At 30.1% G+C, this 21393-nt stretch overlaps 1 protein-coding gene across 1 annotated transcript; it reads right to left on the bottom strand.

Annotated features, from left to right (window-relative positions):
- Positions 1–19032: 19032 nt before the first annotated feature.
- On the bottom strand, positions 19033–20656 carry LOC127080176 (GDSL esterase/lipase At1g29670). Its single transcript, XM_051020511.1, has 4 exons — positions 20270–20656; positions 20065–20189; positions 19748–19993; positions 19033–19676 (listed from the first exon to the last, which is right to left on the bottom strand). Exons 1-4 carry the CDS (start codon positions 20520–20522, stop codon positions 19197–19199), a joined length of 1104 nt encoding a protein of 367 aa, XP_050876468.1. The 5' UTR covers positions 20523–20656; the 3' UTR covers positions 19033–19196.
- Between the last annotated feature and the right edge of the window lie 737 nt (positions 20657–21393).

The raw sequence follows: 21393 nt of genomic DNA, 5'->3' as shown, positions 1-21393 counted from the left end.
CATGTCGTGCCGAGGTCCTAGGAAGATCCGCAATCGTTATTCAGAAAAAAGCTCACACATATATTTGTGAGAAACAGTACAAGTTATTGCGATTTTCTGCCATAGAACTACAAAGGGCTATTAAAGGTATCAATTATTTGAATCCTTTTTGATACTATGTATGAATAATCTTGTTATCCATTTTCTAAGTCATTTAGTTTTACGTATCCTATGAACTTAACATAGGACAACTTGCAAGACGTCGGTATGAATGCATGAGAAGGGAGGCCGCATCTTTGATAATCCAGAAACAAATCCGCATGTATCTTTCGAGAAGTGCTTATAAAACTACCTATTCCAAAGTTGTTTGTATTCAAACCGGCATGTGAGGAATGGCTGCTAGAAATGAACTTCGATTCAGGAAGCGGACCCTAAGAAGACTGCGGCTAGCAAAAAAAACATACATCTCAGAGATGCTTTTGCTACTTAGTTTTATTTCTTTTTAAGTTATGAATTGGTTGTATATTTAGAATCTTTAGAAGTTAAACGATTATATATCAGTGGATTGTTGTATATGTATGGATTGTTGTATATAAGGCTTGTTGAATGCAATGTGTGAAAAAGGGCTTCAAATTATACAGTTTTAGGTGTACTGCTTCAATATACAGGTTGTCTAAAATAAATAAAAAAATATAACGCTTTTTAAAAAAAAATTAAATAACCACCCACTTTAGAGGGCGCTTTCCAAAATAAGCGCCCTCTAAACCCTTTAAATTTCCACTTTAGAGGGCGCTTTCAAGTAAAAGCGCCCTCTAAACCCTTAAAAGTTTCCACTTTAGAGGGCGCTTTCCAGTAAAAGCGCCCTCTAAACCCTTAAAAGTTTCCACTTTAGAGGGCGCTTTCTTTAAAAAGCGCCCTCTAAAGTGGCCCTTAAAGGGCTTAAAGAGCCACTTTAGAGAGCGTTTTCACCAGGAAAAAAAGCGCTGTCTTTACCTATGCCAGCGCCAGATTAGAGGGCGCTTTAAAGCACTGTTATAGGCCAAAAAAAAAGCGCCCTCTTTTCCCTTATTTGGCGTAGTGAACTTTTATCTCCAATGCTGAGGATGAAGAGGATCAATGTGACTTGGAGACTGATGAAGGAATTTATAATGCCATTATGCTTCTTGGGAGGCAATTCACCGGATTGTGGAGCTCCTCACCATCCATAGTTGTAAGAACCAATGCACCTCCATAGAAGGCATTCTTAACAACATATGGGTCTTCGTAAGTGGGAGTCATCTTGGCAAGAAATCTATAAAAAAAGAGGTACAATATGATTTGAACTTCTATAGGGAGTACTGCTTCCATGCCATAGACTAAGGAGAAAGGGGTTGCCTAAGTTGAAGTGAGGACAAATGGTTGATATCCATGCAAAGCAAAAAGAAACATTTTATGCCAATCTTTGTAGGTTACAACCATCTTCTGTAGGATTTTCGTGATATTCTTATTTTCCGCTTCAACAACCTCGTTCATCTTGGGGCTGTAAGGTGAAGAATTGTGATGCTCAATCTTGAAGTTTCCATAGAGTTCTTTCATCATTTTGTTATTCCATTCCCCTTCTCAAACAAAAATCGACCAGCCTTAAATTTACGTAGCGACAATAGATAGCGGTTGAGTTGGCTAAAAGTCTATGTGGGTTCGACATCTTTTGTATTACTTTGATAAAGTCGATGCACTTGCGGATAAGCTACCACACGAGCAAGCACATCATACTCAAAACCGAGGTAAAATGTATTTCTTTTAAAGTAAATAAAAAATAAAATATATTTCAACCCAAGCGCCAGATACCTCTCGATATTTGTTAAAAACCGAGGGCAAAAAGTTTTTAATTTTTATTTTTAATATTGACATTGTTTATACAGAATATTAAAATAAATTGTTTAATCTAATCAAGAGTTTGATAATGGTTTCTCTGAGAACAACCTATCTTTTCAAATTTTTGATAAGTTATTTGTTCCAACTAATTTTTTTTTTAAAATTGTACTTGCAATCCATCCCAGAGAGATTTCATTATCTTGACCAAATATTTTCCTTGTAAATGCTTTCACATGAAAGAGAATATGAAAGAGAAATGGATGATTGTGTTTAGGAATAAATTTCTCAATGTTGTCAATCGAGGAAAGCAATAAATTTTTCAATGTTTTCTTTTATTGACAACATATGAAGGTTATTACAAAAATACAATATCAACTTCATTACGTGAGATATATTGGAAGGGTAGAAAAGAATATTTTGTTAAATATTGAAGAATATTGAAGATTTTTCTGTCTTGCAATATATCCCAAAGAATTATCCGTAAGACTTTGGAGCAACTACACATAAGTTAGATTCAATGTAAAATTTGATTAACGAGTGCTTTTATAGTTAAATATGATAATTTAATCCCTCGGTTATTAAATATAACCGAAGGAATAGATCATTAATTTAAAAATTAAAAATAAAATAAAAAGAAAGACATCACTTTTAAAAAAATAAAAATATAAACTGCTAATGCTGGAATTTGAAGCATGTCCTAAAATATTCTTCCTCTCAGTTTTATTTAGATAACGAGTGCTTTTATAGTTAAATATGATAATTTAATCGCTCGGTTATTAAATATAACCGAAGGAATGGATCATTAATTTAAAAATTAAAAATTAAATAAAAAGAAAGACTCTTGTATGATGTCGTGTACGATGTTTGTGTCGTATACGATGTAGAATGCACGCATACCACTGAGGCTCTTGTTGGTTTTGTAAATATGGAATGAGGTATTTACGTGAATTGGATAGAAGATTCTTGTATGCTTTTTCAAGAATGTTTAGCATAAGATCGTTCTTTCTTTATTAGTTTTATCATTTCATACATTTTTTAGCAATTATTTGTTTTTACAATTTTGATTAATGTTATAAATACTTAAATGTATAATCTAACTACCTCCTGTTGTTTTTCAATCTTATTCAAGTCTTATAGATTGCACTATTATAGTATATACCGTCTTGGTAGTTAGTCGTCTATTCATATCATTTTGAATGTTTTTAAATTTTATTCCGTTAGCGTTGATATTTGATTTTTTTATCATTAGTATAAAATATATTGTTAATGTAGATACCAACATAAAAATACTTTCTCTTCCATCTAATGTGGTGGTTTTCTCCTCTGATGACTTTGACATGGTTGTCTTAATTGAAACAAAAGATGTTCCAGTGGAATTTTATGCACAATGGTATGTATAAATTAACTTGGTGTTTTGTAACTTTATGATATGATACTTTTTTTTCAATGTTTCTGAATCTTATTTTCTTGACAAATTTGTTATTGTACTTAGGTATGGTTCTTGCAAGGCTCTTGTTTATGTAAGGATATTATCTTGTCTAAAACTTCTACCATAACTAACTTATAATCTTAATTTGGTAACTTTTCCTTATGATTAACTATATCAAGGTTGATCCTAATATTGTTTATACTATTCATTTAGACTTGTGAAAAGGGTTTTGCAGTATTCAGATTGGAGGAAGATTTAGCTATAGTTAATGTCGACGCTGACGAATACAAGAATTTGGTAGAGAAGTGAGTGTAGTAACATCTTTTTATTTGACGAATACAATGTTGTTCTTTTTTTTTAAAATTAGATTTTTTATTAAGGGTCCATTTTTATTATTTGTCACGTGCCTCTAAAAAGTCAAGATCGGCTCTGCCTACAAGAATATCATTAACAATCCAATTAACAATATATTGTGAAAAAATCTATTTATTATCAATAAGGTGTCAAACTTAGTAACATGACACATTCAATAACTCTTCATTACACATCTCTATAACAAAATCCACTGTTGCATTAAAAGGTATTATCATATATATCATATCTATAAAATTTAACATCAATCGAAAATTATTTGATATGTTAAAGAAAATGATCAAAATTAACGGTTATGTTAAAGTTTTGTAATCCGTTAATTTTTATGCATTTCGTTGACATTTCTAACAATAGTTGAAAGAACATTCCAGTGGTGAGAGATGAACATTTCTATGAGAGATAAATATTTTAGTGGTGAGTTACGTACCTCAAACGTGATGACGAAGCTTCAACGAATTTTGAAAAGAGATTATGTTCAGGTTAATGTTGGAAGAGTTGACGTTGAAAAGAGACTATCTTCGAGTTTTGATGAAAATCGCCTAGGATTTTTTTGGAAGAGAATGACGATGAATTTAGAGTGTTTGTTAATAGGTAAATTAAAAGTTAGAGTCTAGTTCTCTGAAGTATTCATGGAAAAGATCAAACATGTCGATTTTTAGGAAAAACTGAGAGAACACATCAATTAAAAATAAAAAATATATATAAAAGCCTCATATAGCGTCATATTCTAAGAATTTATTTAAATTAATTACCACGTCGGTTTTAAGATGCAATTGAGGTAATAGATTAATTAATAATTAAAAATAATATAAACAAATATATTTGGAAAAATTGATGCAAAGATATTACTCCTTGATTAGTTAATATCACCGAGAATAATACAAAAAAAAAATTAATAATAAAAAAAAGAAAAAGGGAAAGACTCCATGTGACCCTAAAACAATTAAAAAAACCTTAAAATATAATATTTGGAATTCGAAGCGAGCTCCATCGTAATTATATTTATTCGGTTTAGATAAAAAAAAAGCGCTGTCTTTACCTATGCCAGCGCCAGATTAGAGGGCGCTTTAAAGCACTGTTATAGGCCAAAAAAAAGCGCCCTCTTTTCCCTTATTTGGCGTAGTGAACTTTTATCTCCAATGCTGAGGATGAAGAGGATCAATGTGACTTGGAGACTGATGAAGGAATTTATAATGCCATTATGCTTCTTGGGAGGCAATTCACCGGATTGTGGAGCTCCTCACCATCCATAGTTGTAAGAACCAATGCACCTCCATAGAAGGCATTCTTAACAACATATGGGTCTTCGTAAGTGGGAGTCATCTTGGCAAGAAATCTATAAAAAAAGAGGTACAATATGATTTGAACTTCTATAGGGAGTACTGCTTCCATGCCATAGACTAAGGAGAAAGGAGTTGCCTAAGTTGAAGTGAGGACAAATGGTTGATATCCATGCAAAGCAAAAAGAAACATTTTATGCCAATCTTTGTAGGTTACAACCATCTTCTGTAGGATTTTCGTGATATTCTTATTTGCCGCTTCAACAACCTCGTTCATCTTGGGGCTGTAAGGTGAAGAATTGTGATGCTCAATCTTGAAGTTTCCATAGAGTTCTTTCATCATTTTGTTATTCCATTCCCCTTCTCAAACAAAAATCGACCAGCCTTAAATTTACGTAGCGACAATAGATAGCGGTTGAGTGGCTAAAAGTCTATGTGGGTTCGACATCTTTTGTATTACTTTGATAAAGTCGATGCACTTGCGGATAAGCTACCACACGAGCAAGCACATCATACTCAAAACCGAGGTAAAATGTATTTCTTTTAAAGTAAATAAAAAATAAAATATATTTCAACCCAAGCGCCAGATACCTCTCGATATTTGTTAAAAACCGAGGGCAAAAAGTTTTTAATTTTTATTTTTAATATTGACATTGTTTATACAGAATATTAAAATAAATTGTTTAATCTAATCAAGAGTTTGATAATGGTTTCTCTGAGAACAACCTATCTTTTCAAATTTTTGATAAGTTATTTGTTCCAACTAATTTTTTTTTTAAAATTGTACTTGCAATCCATCCCAGAGAGATTTCATTATCTTGACCAAATATTTTCCTTGAAAATGCTTTCACATGAAAGAGAATATGAAAGAGAAATGGATGATTGTGTTTAGGAATAAATTTCTCAATGTTGTCAATCGAGGAAAGCAATAAATTTTTCAATGTTTTCTTTTATTGACAACATATGAAGGTTATTACAAAAATACAATATCAACTTCATTACGTGAGATATATTGGAAGGGTAGAAAAGAATATTTTGTTAAATATTGAAGAATATTGAAGATTTTTCTGTCTTGCAATATATCCCAAAGAATTATCCGTAAGACTTTGGAGCAACTACACATAAGTTAAATTCAATGTAAAATTTGATTAACGAGTGCTTTTATAGTTAAATATGATAATTTAATCCCTCGGTTATTAAATATAACCGAAGGAATAGATCATTAATTTAAAAATTAAAAATAAAATAAAAAGAAAGACATCATTTTTAAAAAAATAAAAATATAAACTGCTAATGCTGGAATTTGAAGCATGTCCTAAAATATTCTTCCTCTCAGTTTTATTTAGATAACGAGTGCTTTTATAGTTAAATATGATAATTTAATCGCTCGGTTATTAAATATAACCGAAGGAATGGATCATTAATTTAAAAATTAAAAATTAAATAAAAAGAAAGACTCTTGTATGATGTCGTGTACGATGTTTGTGTCGTATACGATGTAGAATGCACGCATACCACTGAGGCTCTTGTTGGTTTTGTAAATATGGAATGAGGTATTTACGTGAATTGGATAGAAGATTCTTGTATGCTTTTTCAAGAATGTTTAGCATAAGATCGTTCTTTCTTTATTAGTTTTATCATTTCATACATTTTTTAGCAATTATTTGTTTTTACAATTTTGATTAATGTTATAAATACTTAAATGTATAATCTAACTACCTCCTGTTGTTTTTCAATCTTATTCAAGTCTTATAGATTGCACTATTATAGTATATACCGTCTTGGTAGTTAGTCGTCTATTCATATCATTTTGAATGTTTTTAAATTTTATTCCGTTAGCGTTGATATTTGATTTTTTTATCATTAGTATAAAATATATTGTTAATGTAGATACCAACATAAAAATACTTTCTCTTCCATCTAATGTGGTGGTTTTCTCCTCTGATGACTTTGACATGGTTGTCTTAATTGAAACAAAAGATGTTCCAGTGGAATTTTATGCACAATGGTATGTATAAATTAACTTGGTGTTTTGTAACTTTATGATATGATACTTTTTTTTCAATGTTTCTGAATCTTATTTTCTTGACAAATTTGTTATTGTACTTAGGTATGGTTCTTGCAAGGCTCTTGTTTATGTAAGGATATTATCTTGTCTAAAACTTCTACCATAACTAACTTATAATCTTAATTTGGTAACTTTTCCTTATGATTAACTATATCAAGGTTGATCCTAATATTGTTTATACTATTCATTTAGACTTGTGAAAAGGGTTTTGCAGTATTCAGATTGGAGGAAGATTTAGCTATAGTTAATGTCGACGCTGACGAATACAAGAATTTGGTAGAGAAGTGAGTGTAGTAACATCTTTTTATTTGACGAATACAATGTTGTTCTTTTTTTTAAAAATTAGATTTTTTATTAAGGGTCCATTTTTATTATTTGTCACGTGCCTCTAAAAAGTCAAGATCGGCTCTGCCTACAAGAATATCATTAACAATCCAATTAACAATATATTGTGAAAAAATCTATTTATTATCAATAAGGTGTCAAACTTAGTAACATGACACATTCAATAACTCTTCATTACACATCTCTATAACAAAATCCACTGTTGCATTAAAAGGTATTATCATATATATCATATCTATAAAATTTAACATCAATCGAAAATTATTTGATATGTTAAAGAAAATGATCAAAATTAACGGTTATGTTAAAGTTTTGTAATCCGTTAATTTTTATGCATTTCGTTGACATTTCTAACAATAGTTGAAAGAACATTCCAGTGGTGAGAGATGAACATTTCTATGAGAGATAAATATTTTAGTGGTGAGTTACGTACCTCAAACGTGATGACGAAGCTTCAACGAATTTTGAAAAGAGTTTATGTTCAGGTTAATGTTGGAAGAGTTGACGTTGAAAAGAGACTATCTTCGAGTTTTGATGAAAATCGCCTAGGATTTTTTTGGAAGAGAATGACGATGAATTTAGAGTGTTTGTTAATAGGTAAATTAAAAGTTAGAGTCTAGTTCTCTGAAGTATTCATGGAAAAGATCAAACATGTCGATTTTTAGGAAAAACTGAGAGAACACATCAATTAAAAATAAAAAATATATATAAAAGCCTCATATAGCGTCATATTCTAAGAATTTATTTAAATTAATTACCACGTCGGTTTTAAGATGCAATTGAGGTAATAGATTAATTAATAATTAAAAATAATATAAACAAATATATTTGGAAAAATTGATGCAAAGATATTACTCCTTGATTAGTTAATATCACCGAGAGTAATACAAAAAAAAAATTAATAATAAAAAAAAGAAAAAGGGAAAGACTCCATGTGACCCTAAAACAATTAAAAAAACCTTAAAATATAATATTTGGAATTCGAAGCGAGCTCCATCGTAATTATATTTATTCGGTTTAGATAAAAAAAAGCGCTGTCTTTACCTATGCCAGCGCCAGATTAGAGGGCGCTTTAAAGCACTGTTATAGGCCAAAAAAAAGCGCCCTCTTTTCCCTTATTTGGCGTAGTGAACTTTTATCTCCAATGCTGAGGATGAAGAGGATCAATGTGACTTGGAGACTGATGAAGGAATTTATAATGCCATTATGCTTCTTGGGAGGCAATTCACCGGATTGTGGAGCTCCTCACCATCCATAGTTGTAAGAACCAATGCACCTCCATAGAAGGCATTCTTAACAACATATGGGTCTTCGTAAGTGGGAGTCATCTTGGCAAGAAATCTATAAAAAAAGAGGTACAATATGATTTGAACTTCTATAGGGAGTACTGCTTCCATGCCATAGACTAAGGAGAAAGGGGTTGCCTAAGTTGAAGTGAGGACAAATGGTTGATATCCATGCAAAGCAAAAAGAAACATTTTATGCCAATCTTTGTAGGTTACAACCATCTTCTGTAGGATTTTCGTGATATTCTTATTTGCCGCTTCAACAACCTCGTTCATCTTGGGGCTGTAAGGTGAAGAATTGTGATGCTCAATCTTGAAGTTTCCATAGAGTTCTTTCATCATTTTGTTATTCCATTCCCCTTCTCAAACAAAAATCGACCAGCCTTAAATTTACGTAGCGACAATAGATAGCGGTTGAGTTGGCTAAAAGTCTATGTGGGTTCGACATCTTTTGTATTACTTTGATAAAGTCGATGCACTTGCGGATAAGCTACCACACGAGCAAGCACATCATACTCAAAACCGAGGTAAAATGTATTTCTTTTAAAGTAAATAAAAAATAAAATATATTTCAACCCAAGCGCCAGATACCTCTCGATATTTGTTAAAAACCGAGGGCAAAAAGTTTTTAATTTTTATTTTTAATATTGACATTGTTTATACAGAATATTAAAATAAATTGTTTAATCTAATCAAGAGTTTGATAATGGTTTCTCTGAGAACAACCTATCTTTTCAAATTTTTGATAAGTTATTTGTTCCAACTAATTTTTTTTTTAAAATTGTACTTGCAATCCATCCCAGAGAGATTTCATTATCTTGACCAAATATTTTCCTTGTAAATGCTTTCACATGAAAGAGAATATGAAAGAGAAATGGATGATTGTGTTTAGGAATAAATTTCTCAATGTTGTCAATCGAGGAAAGCAATAAATTTTTCAATGTTTTCTTTTATTGACAACATATGAAGGTTATTACAAAAATACAATATCAACTTCATTACGTGAGATATATTGGAAGGGTAGAAAAGAATATTTTGTTAAATATTGAAGAATATTGAAGATTTTTCTGTCTTGCAATATATCCCAAAGAATTATCCGTAAGACTTTGGAGCAACTACACATAAGTTAAATTCAATGTAAAATTTGATTAACGAGTGCTTTTATAGTTAAATATGATAATTTAATCCCTCGGTTATTAAATATAACCGAAGGAATAGATCATTAATTTAAAAATTAAAAATAAAATAAAAAGAAAGACATCACTTTTAAAAAATAAAAATATAAACTGCTAATGCTGGAATTTGAAGCATGTCCTAAAATATTCTTCCTCTCAGTTTTATTTAGATAACGAGTGCTTTTATAGTTAAATATGATAATTTAATCGCTCGGTTATTAAATATAACCGAAGGAATGGATCATTAATTTAAAAATTAAAAATTAAATAAAAAGAAAGACTCTTGTATGATGTCGTGTACGATGTTTGTGTCGTATACGATGTAGAATGCACGCATACCACTGAGGCTCTTGTTGGTTTTGTAAATATGGAATGAGGTATTTACGTGAATTGGATAGAAGATTCTTGTATGCTTTTTCAAGAATGTTTAGCATAAGATCGTTCTTTCTTTATTAGTTTTATCATTTCATACATTTTTTAGCAATTATTTGTTTTTACAATTTTGATTAATGTTATAAATACTTAAATGTATAATCTAACTACCTCCTGTTGTTTTTCAATCTTATTCAAGTCTTATAGATTGCACTATTATAGTATATACCGTCTTGGTAGTTAGTCGTCTATTCATATCATTTTGAATGTTTTTAAATTTTATTCCGTTAGCGTTGATATTTGATTTTTTTATCATTAGTATAAAATATATTGTTAATGTAGATACCAACATAAAAATACTTTCTCTTCCATCTAATGTGGTGGTTTTCTCCTCTGATGACTTTGACATGGTTGTCTTAATTGAAACAAAAGATGTTCCAGTGGAATTTTATGCACAATGGTATGTATAAATTAACTTGGTGTTTTGTAACTTTATGATATGATACTTTTTTTTCAATGTTTCTGAATCTTATTTTCTTGACAAATTTGTTATTGTACTTAGGTATGGTTCTTGCAAAGCTCTTGTTTATGTAAGGATATTATCTTGTCTAAAACTTCTACCATAACTAACTTATAATCTTAATTTGGTAACTTTTCCTTATGATTAACTATATCAAGGTTGATCCTAATATTGTTTATACTATTCATTTAGACTTGTGAAAAGGGTTTTGCAGTATTCAGATTGGAGGAAGATTTAGCTATAGTTAATGTCGACGCTGACGAATACAAGAATTTGGTAGAGAAGTGAGTGTAGTAACATCTTTTTATTTGACGAATACAATGTTGTTCTTTTTTTTTAAAATTAGATTTTTTATTAAGGGTCCATTTTTATTATTTGTCACGTGCCTCTAAAAAGTCAAGATCGGCTCTGCCTACAAGAATATCATTAACAATCCAATTAACAATATATTGTGAAAAAATCTATTTATTATCAATAAGGTGTCAAACTTAGTAACATGACACATTCAATAACTCTTCATTACACATCTCTATAACAAAATCCACTGTTGCATTAAAAGGTATTATCATATATATCATATCTATAAAATTTAACATCAATCGAAAATTATTTGATATGTTAAAGAAAATGATCAAAATTAACGGTTATGTTAAAGTTTTGTAATCCGTTAATTTTTATGCATTTCGTTGACATTTCTAACAATAGTTGAAAGAACATTCCAGTGGTGAGAGATGAACATTTCTATGAGAGATAAATATTTTAGTGGTGAGTTACGTACCTCAAACGTGATGACGAAGCTTCAACGAATTTTGAAAAGAGATTATGTTCAGGTTAATGTTGGAAGAGTTGACGTTGAAAAGAGACTATCTTCGAGTTTTGATGAAAATCGCCTAGGATTTTTTTGGAAGAGAATGACGATGAATTTAGAGTGTTTGTTAATAGGTAAATTAAAAGTTAGAGTCTAGTTCTCTGAAGTATTCATGGAAAAGATCAAACATGTCGATTTTTAGGAAAAACTGAGAGAACACATCAATTAAAAATAAAAAATATATATAAAAGCCTCATATAGCGTCATATTCTAAGAATTTATTTAAATTAATTACCACGTCGGTTTTAAGATGCAATTGAGGTAATAGATTAATTAATAATTAAAAATAATATAAACAAATATATTTGGAAAAATTGATGCAAAGATATTACTCCTTGATTAGTTAATATCACCGAGAGTAATACAAAAAAAAAATTAATAATAAAAAAAGAAAAAGGGAAAGACTCCATGTGACCCTAAAACAATTAAAAAAACCTTAAAATATAATATTTGGAATTCGAAGCGAGCTCCATCGTAATTATATTTATTCGGTTTAGATAAAAAAAAGCGCTGTCTTTACCTATGCCAGCGCCAGATTAGAGGGCGCTTTAAAGCACTGTTATAGGCCAAAAAAAAGCGCCCTCTTTTCCCTTATTTGGCGTAGTGAACTTTTATCTCCAATGCTGAGGATGAAGAGGATCAATGTGACTTGGAGACTGATGAAGGAATTTATAATGCCATTATGCTTCTTGGGAGGCAATTCACCGGATTGTGGAGCTCCTCACCATCCATAGTTGTAAGAACCAATGCACCTCCATAGAAGGCATTCTTAACAACATATGGGTCTTCGTAAGTGGGAGTCATCTTGGCAAGAAATCTATAAAAAAAGAGGTACAATATGATTTGAACTTCTATAGGGAGTACTGCTTCCATGCCATAGACTAAGGAGAAAGGGGTTGCCTAAGTTGAAGTGAGGACAAATGGTTGATATCCATGCAAAGCAAAAAGAAACATTTTATGCCAATCTTTGTAGGTTACAACCATCTTCTGTAGGATTTTCGTGATATTCTTATTTGCCGCTTCAACAACCTCGTTCATCTTGGGGCTGTAAGGTGAAGAATTGTGATGCTCAATCTTGAAGTTTCCATAGAGTTCTTTCATCATTTTGTTATTCCATTCCCCTTCTCAAACAAAAATCGACCAGCCTTAAATTTACGTAGCGACAATAGATAGCGGTTGAGTTGGCTAAAAGTCTATGTGGGTTCGACATCTTTTGTATTACTTTGATAAAGTCGATGCACTTGCGGATAAGCTACCACACGAGCAAGCACATCATACTCAAAACCGAGGTAAAATGTATTTCTTTTAAAGTAAATAAAAAATAAAATATATTTCAACCCAAGCGCCAGATACCTCTCGATATTTGTTAAAAACCGAGGGCAAAAAGTTTTTAATTTTTATTTTTAATATTGACATTGTTTATACAGAATATTAAAATAAATTGTTTAATCTAATCAAGAGTTTGATAATGGTTTCTCTGAGAACAACCTATCTTTTCAAATTTTTGATAAGTTATTTGTTCCAACTAATTTTTTTTTTAAAATTGTACTTGCAATCCATCCCAGAGAGATTTCATTATCTTGACCAAATATTTTCCTTGTAAATGCTTTCACATGAAAGAGAATATGAAAGAGAAATGGATGATTGTGTTTAGGAATAAATTTCTCAATGTTGTCAATCGAGGAAAGCAATAAATTTTTCAATGTTTTCTTTTATTGACAACATATGAAGGTTATTACAAAAATACAATATCAACTTCATTACGTGAGATATATTGGAAGGGTAGAAAAGAATATTTTGTTAAATATTGAAGAATATTGAAGATTTTTCTGTCTTGCAATATATCCCAAAGAATTATCCGTAAGACTTTGGAGCAACTACACATAAGTTAAATTCAATGTAAAATTTGATTAACGAGTGCTTTTATAGTTAAATATGATAATTTAATCCCTCGGTTATTAAATATAACCGAAGGAATAGATCATTAATTTAAAAATTAAAAATAAAATAAAAAGAAAGACATCACTTTTAAAAAAATAAAAATATAAACTGCTAATGCTGGAATTTGAAGCATGTCCTAAAATATTCTTCCTCTCAGTTTTATTTAGATAACGAGTGCTTTTATAGTTAAATATGATAATTTAATCCCTCGGTTATTAAATATAACCGAAGGAATGGATCATTAATTTAAAAATTAAAAATTAAATAAAAAGAAAGACATCACTTTTAAAAAAATTAAAACATAAACTGCTAATGCTGGAATTCGAAGCATGTCCTAAAATATTCTTTCTCTCAGTTTTATTTAGATACCGAGGAAATATATGGTATATATATATATATATATATATATATATATATATATATATGTGGCACGTCTTAACCTTTTATCTCAGTTTTTAGTAGGTTGAGGTGACAGTTTTGTCATAAAATATATTATTTATAGTAGTGTTTGTGGAAGGTTTGTGCATGATACGTGTATACGGATGGGAAAATATGGTAATTTTTTGGGTGAGTTTATACGTGTGTAATATGGAGTGAGAGTGCTTGAGTGGTCTAAATTGGTGTCTTTTTTTGTGGTCAATTGTGTTTTATTTATATAGAAAAGATTAAGTTAAGACTAGTAAGAGTAAATTTAAAAAGAAGGTAAAAATTAAATATCAATAATTTCTAATCAAAATAATGCAATTTCTTGATTTTATGCAAGAAATATGATTTTTTTTAAATAAGAAAAGTTACCACAATAAAATAAAACATAAAAAATAAAATAAAATACGAGAATTAATATAAAAAATGAAAAATAAACTTTTTTTTTTACTTTTTGCCACAAAAATAAAAGAAATCTAAAATATGGAGGTACAATATGACTTGAACTCATGACCTTGTGTTTAACATATATACTATATACTACCAACTGAGCTAATTAACCAATTCAAAATAAAAAGTTTTAAAAACTATACAAGGGAAATCAATCAAAATTTGGGCTATGACAACAAGATTCACAAAACTTCAGTTTTTCGACCTTGTCAGCACATAGCAGATTTTGTTTGACAATTCGAATAGGCCTCTTTCAGTGGCATGGCCTAGTCGCTTGTGCCACAACTCAGTTTTCGACACTGATTTTGTGGATGCCACATCTATTGAACTACTTGCAACCTTATCCTCAAGGGTATACAAGCCTTATTTCTTCACGTCTCTCAAGACTTCCTTTGACCCCCTCATTATCCATAGGATACTTTGCTCTCCTTTCAAAACATTTCCTTTCTTGTCGAATTCACCAAGAGAAATCAAATTCTTCTTAAGATCAGGTACATATACGTGACACCAGTTAATATCCTTATTGACTCTTCATGGAACTTGAATCTTACATATCCAATACTTACAATTTTGCAGGCTTTATTATTTCCCAGCAACACTGATCCACCATCTTGATCACATAATTCCTCAAACACGTCTTTGTTTGGAGTCATGTATTAAGTACACCCTGAATCCATAATTTATTCCTTGTTAGGGTCTCTTCTTGAGACCATTATGACATTAGATGATTCATAATCATCTTGCACAATGGTTGCATTACCATTATCCTTTCCACCATGATTATTATGTCGATCAGTGCACACCTATCTTGTATGACCCTCCTTCTTACATTGATAACACCTAATTGCAGGAGCATTACCACCATAATAGTTATGTATAACTTTACCATGCTTCCTCTCATACTTACCATCTTTCTTTTAGAATTTCCCCTTAACGGATAAACCTTCACCAACAGACGATGACTCATGCTCTTTTCGTTCGTTAAAATCTTAGAGTACAAGGCTAATTGAACTTCTTCAAAGGTCAACGGATCTCTTCCATACAAGAGAGTTTCTTTGAAATGAGCACAAAACACAGGCAAAGCACACAACAACAACAATATTTAATCCTCATCATCAATCTTGACATCGATATTTTCAAGAACAATAATTAATTTATTGAATATAATCCTCATCATCAGTCTTTGTCTTCACTCATCTTGAATGAATACAAAGCTTGTTTCAGTTATAGATGATTGACCAAAGATTTGGTCATATATAAACCCTCAAGTTTTCTCCACACACTCGTTATCGTCTTCTCTTTCGAAACCTGCCGGAGAACCTTATCACCAAGGCTTAATCTGATGGCACTGTGGGTTTTCTCCGTCATTTTCTCCTTCTTCTTTATGGAAGCATCCATCTTCTCTAATCCTCTCAACGCTTCTAACAAAACCCTGCTGAACCAGTAGGTTTTGCATCTTCAGGCGCCACGAACCGAGATCATTCACGCCACTGAATTTTTTAATCTCATACTTTATTGACGACATCTTCTCCTCCACGCTCACCACTCCAATTTGTTGTGAGAGTGATGCCAAGAAAAAAAAGTATGATTGGTTTCTTAATTAACAAGAAAACCACAAAGTAAAATAAAAGAGATAAGACAAGAGAAAGACAATTTAAAGTGGTTTAAAATTGGATTCTTGTTTGAATTACTCATTAGGAAACAATATTTACAACTGAATCTCAACCACACCATTTTTTCTCTCTAATTAGGATTATCATGGATTGATGAGAGAGTGATGATTAACATGTTATTTATAAGAAAAATAAACCATAGTTTTCAAGTAACATACTAAAAAACTGACTCAACAACCGACTCAATTCGACATACTAACTTAAATAACAAGCTAACATATTTCGACATTTGCATGCAAGAACATACTTCGATTACAACATGCACATCTTCGAGTACTGTTGAACCATGAAACTAACCTTATTAAGGTAGAGTTCGATCCAAATACCACACTCATAATAATAATAATTAGCTTCAATAAGTAGATAATTGGATATAAATTCGAAAAATGAATATATCTTATGCAGAGTATTAAACAATTGAAGCTCGATGCAAATGGAGGGAAGAAAGTTAAGCCAAAGAAAGTTTTTCTCGTTGGAAAAATGCTATTGTGTTCGATAACATAATAGTTATGGCATTTGATTTGGAGAAGCGAAATCAAACTGGATTTACTTTACGGAATCCTTCCACTATTATATCTACCATATGAGCCAGCAGACATTACTAATAACAAAAGGATTCACTAGGCTTTGAATCATCAAAAAGAAAAGCTTTCACTACGCTTTGAATCATAAAAAAAGAAAATACCCTAGACTTATGTATCATTGTTTTTTGTTTTAGGCCCAATCAGTTAATATTTATTATTTGCTGTATATGTTGAAGACAGAAGTTGATTGATATTGGTAACAAGGCTTTTGGCAAAATAAGTTGATTTGTGTTTTTGAATAAGGCTCATTTGTTTTATTTATTTTTTAAAATAATTTTTATAATATTATATATTTTGATGTAAAAGAAATTTATACAAAAATTTAAAAAAGAAATTGCAAATAAAAATTTGATTTGAATTGTTATTCTTAAAATTTTATTTTATGCATTTCAACCGTTTAATGATTTTTTTTTATATCAAAATTTCAAAAAATCATTTAATTCCTTAATTTTGAAACTATTTTAAATAATTTTTTAAATATATTTTTTTTAAAAATTAAGATTTTGACTATGTTTTAATTTTCAATAATTTATATTTATATTATAGAATGTCAAAATTTATTTTTTAATTGAGATTAATTACTATACACTGTCAATATAAAAAGTTTTACACCGTCGATTAATCAGCATCATCTGTTTGTATTACTTTATAGATTTTTAAAATAAAAGTCAAACTTCTTTTAATATCCGACGTCTATGATTAACTGACGGTGTAAAATCATTTTACACTGTCAGTGTATTTCAATTAAACTCTTTTTAATTTATAAAAGATAAATTTAAAAAAATTGTAATATTTTAAAAAACATTTTTGTAAAATCCATTTTTAAAAATTAATTTTTTTTTTTAAAACAAACGGCTCTAAATTATAAGCCAACAAATATGATTGATACTGTTAATATAATCTTTCATTATGGTTATGTGTTCATTGTTCTTCGTTTGAGGCCCAATCATGTAATATTTATTGTATATAATATATCTTGAGACAATTTAATTTTGTTTATTCTGTCATGATGCAATAACTTCTGTGAAGTTAAATCACTTCATATTCGGAACAAACAAAATTGGTTATATCATGTGACTAGTATCAAGGGAGTATGAAAGCTTTCTCATGTTCACATCATAAAGTAGTTTATTTGGGGAGTATTGAATTGAAAACGGAATGACGCATAAGCATTGCTAGCAAGTGGACTTCCATACAAACTATATAGATATATGAAAGTTTATAACTCTCCAATTTTCTTTTTGGTTTTCTTTCTGTTTATGCTTATATATTTTCTTTGTGTAAGAATTATGATAACTACTAAGTTAAGGGTGACGAACATGAACTCATGAGAGTCATGTCTAAGAATCACAATAGTTAATATTGTAAAATAGTTAACGAGATATTCAATCTATTCTTAGATACTATGGATTCTTTATTTTAAACTCCTCATTTTATATGTATATCTTAAAGTCTTATACATTAATAGGGTTGTGATTTATGTTGTAAAATCATAGTAATGGTATAAATTAAAAATGTGAATCATTTTTAAGAAATTAAAAAATATAATTATATATTATATATTTTTAAATAATATAAATTATTGGGAAATCTAATTTATACTGATTATTTTTGTGGTTGAGATATAAAAGATATAGTAATAATTTGTATAGTTGACAAAAACAATTTTTAACAACATATTAAGTTATTGTAAAAGTATATTTGTTATTGTAAAAGTATATTTTTGTATTGACTATGGTCATTGTATTCTATTAAATAAGACCACGATCTCCTTTTTAATATTCGGTGACCGAATTAACATCTCACGCAGGATTCCACACGATGGACGAAGATGTTAAAAATTCATGTGATATATCTAAACAAGGGGCGCTAGAACTAATGAAAGAGAAACTTGTGAAGAACAATGGACTAAGGTATATCTTTTGCCCCACACTCACATGACCTTTTTCAATTATACCACTGTATACTTTCTCAAGCATAAGGACTCGTCAAGACCGGAGTATTTTCTTTTCTTACCATATTAACAAATTTATTTTTTTCAATATTACATTGTGGTGGTTTAATTTTTTAAATGTTACCTAAAGTTTAACCTACTAAGACTATCAACCAAATATCAAATGAGACAAACTTAAGAAATCAAAATCAAATAATTGAATAATTTTTTCGATCAAAAATGCATTTATTGGAAAGTTCAATTAAAAATAGTGTTACGGATTGGGCTAACATTTTTTTACAAAATTTATCGGAAGAAGTTAATTAGTAACATGTTTCTAATGTTACACATTAAATGTTATTTAATGCTATTTATGTAGTAGTGTAACCATCAACTTGTTCATATTTTAATCTTGACTTTTGTCTTCGAACTGTTTGTTTTTTATTTAATTGAGGCAGTTACTTTTGGTTTTGCATAGTATTCTTGAATTGGAGCTTTCTATTTCCGACAAAATGCAAGTATTACAAAAGTTGTATTAGACAAATTACACTTAACTTGTCACACAAGAAAAATAGGAAAAATAAAACGCCTTTTTGACGTTATCAAATGAACAACACATTATTTGTGGCACCACAAAACATTGATTAGATTTGTGCCAAGTGATTGATATCGAAAGGGTAAGCATCGGATGCAGATTGAGCATTGTAAGCTCTTTTACCAATAACTGTGTTTCCAGCTTCTGTTGGATGAAATGCATCCCAAAACAAGTAACCATTTCTATCCCTACATGCAGGTTGTAGGGGCAGACATGTAATTTGACCATTGTTCCTTCCCACACCACAACATCCAGCATTTGTTACTCTGAAGCCATAGGCCGATGGGTTGCTTATGATGTCTCCAAAGATACCATAAACATTTACATAGATGAATCTTGCATCAGGAAATTGGTTATTGAATTGATCAACAAGAGATTTTAATCCATTGTTGAATAATTGATTTGCAGAATTGATTCTAGCAACACATGTTCTACCATCAGGGCTGTTTTGAGCCAATTCACTTGGACTGCAACCTATTTGACCAACTCCAAATAATGCCATTTTTCTTGCTCCGTAGTTATATAGAATCTGAATCACAAACACAAAAGTTGAGCATATTATTACTACACAACGAAAAAGAAAACAAGGGAGTAACTAACCCTGAGCTGTTGAGCATATGCTTGAAGAAGAACATCAGCATACTGTTGTGGCGTGAATTGTCTACTGCTAGAATAGATTTGAGGCATGAAATAGTTGTTAAGGTAATCATTACTTCCCAATCCAATTGTATAAATGCATTTGCTTAGATAATTTGCAGTTGTAGTCTCATCTCCAAAATTATTTACTAACTGAGACACTGTCCTTTGGTAATTTACCACTTGACCTCTAAAACTAATTCTTTGTCCCTACAAATTAGAAACAATGTTGTTAGAAAAATGATTAAAAAAAATGTGAGATTAGAATGAAAAATAGGTACCAATTGTTGTCCAGTTTCCTCTCTAATTCCAGCAGCTGCGGAAGCATAATTGACTCCTCTGAGTATGTCTCGGCCTCTAGCGGATGCATAAGAAGATATGTAACCGTTGAATCCCAATTGCTCAGCTGTTAGACAAGACAATTATTTACTTGCATTTCATGCATATTCAGTTATTCACCAAATAAAAAAGCAGAATCTGACTCACCAATTACATCAACAGAAGTTTTGCCATTAGAAAATCTTCCAGTTGGTCCGGCAGGAAAGTCAATTCCATAAGGAGCGTAATTAGCTTTAGCTATAGAAGTCAGCTGGTTGTTGTTACCATTATCAACCAAAGAGTCTCCAAATATGAAATAGCAAGGTACTTGTTGTTGTGCATAATTTCCAATTCCATAACTCAAAACTAACGCCACTAATACTATCCATGTATTCATTATAGAGAGTGTGTTGTGTGTCATTGAAGCTAGAAAATTTGGGGAAAGTAATTGTTATGGAAAATGGAGTGTGAGAGAGTATGAATGAGAAAGATGGATTGGATGATCAAAATGTGAAATGAGGAAAGCTATATATGTAGTGATCGAAGAGGAAGAGATATGGGCTAAAGCTTTAAGGCTTTTAGGTACAGTTGAAGATATTTTGCTAGGAAAAAGCTAGCATTAAATTTACGCGTATACTATTTGTTTCTCTTTTTTCGTTGTGAAATTATTATTGCAATTTGTATTCCTGGAAACACTAAAAGAAATTAGATAGGATCTATAATTAAGTTTTATTCTAAGTGTTAACGAATTTGAAAATTTGAAATTATTAGTTGTTAGGAATTTCATGTTAAAAAAGTTGAACTAGAATACAGAATTAGAGTGTAGTAGATTATTCAGTTATGCTATTCATACACTATTTTTTACATAAAATACATACACCGTATACATTATACGGTGAACAGTGTTTTTTTAAAATAAAAAAATAATAATTATGAACCGGAGGTGAACATCAGTATATAAACAGTAATCGTGAACAATACCTTTAAAGTAATGAAATAAAGTTAATTAATAAAATGTAAAAAGTTGGTTAATAAAATGACGAAGTTGGTTAATACACGTCAAGATATTAAAAATAATTTAAGACATCAAAGTTGACTAATAAAAAGTAAAAAGTTGGTTAATAAAATTATGAAGTTGGTTAATAAACGTTCAGTTGTCCAAATAAATTCTTGGTTAATACAATGTAAAAAGTTGGTTAGTAAAATTATAAAATTGGTTAATCACACAATTTTATATCAATATCATTTAATTTAAAAATAAATAAAAATTTAAAATTCTATTTTTAAAAATA

The sequence above is a fragment of the Lathyrus oleraceus genome, chromosome 1 (genome assembly GCF_024323335.1).
Source record: "Lathyrus oleraceus cultivar Zhongwan6 chromosome 1, CAAS_Psat_ZW6_1.0, whole genome shotgun sequence".
In the NCBI taxonomy this organism is placed as follows: Eukaryota; Viridiplantae; Streptophyta; class Magnoliopsida; order Fabales; family Fabaceae; genus Lathyrus; species Lathyrus oleraceus.
Note: the sequence above shows the minus strand (reverse complement) of the source record. Positions and strands in the feature narration are given on the sequence as shown.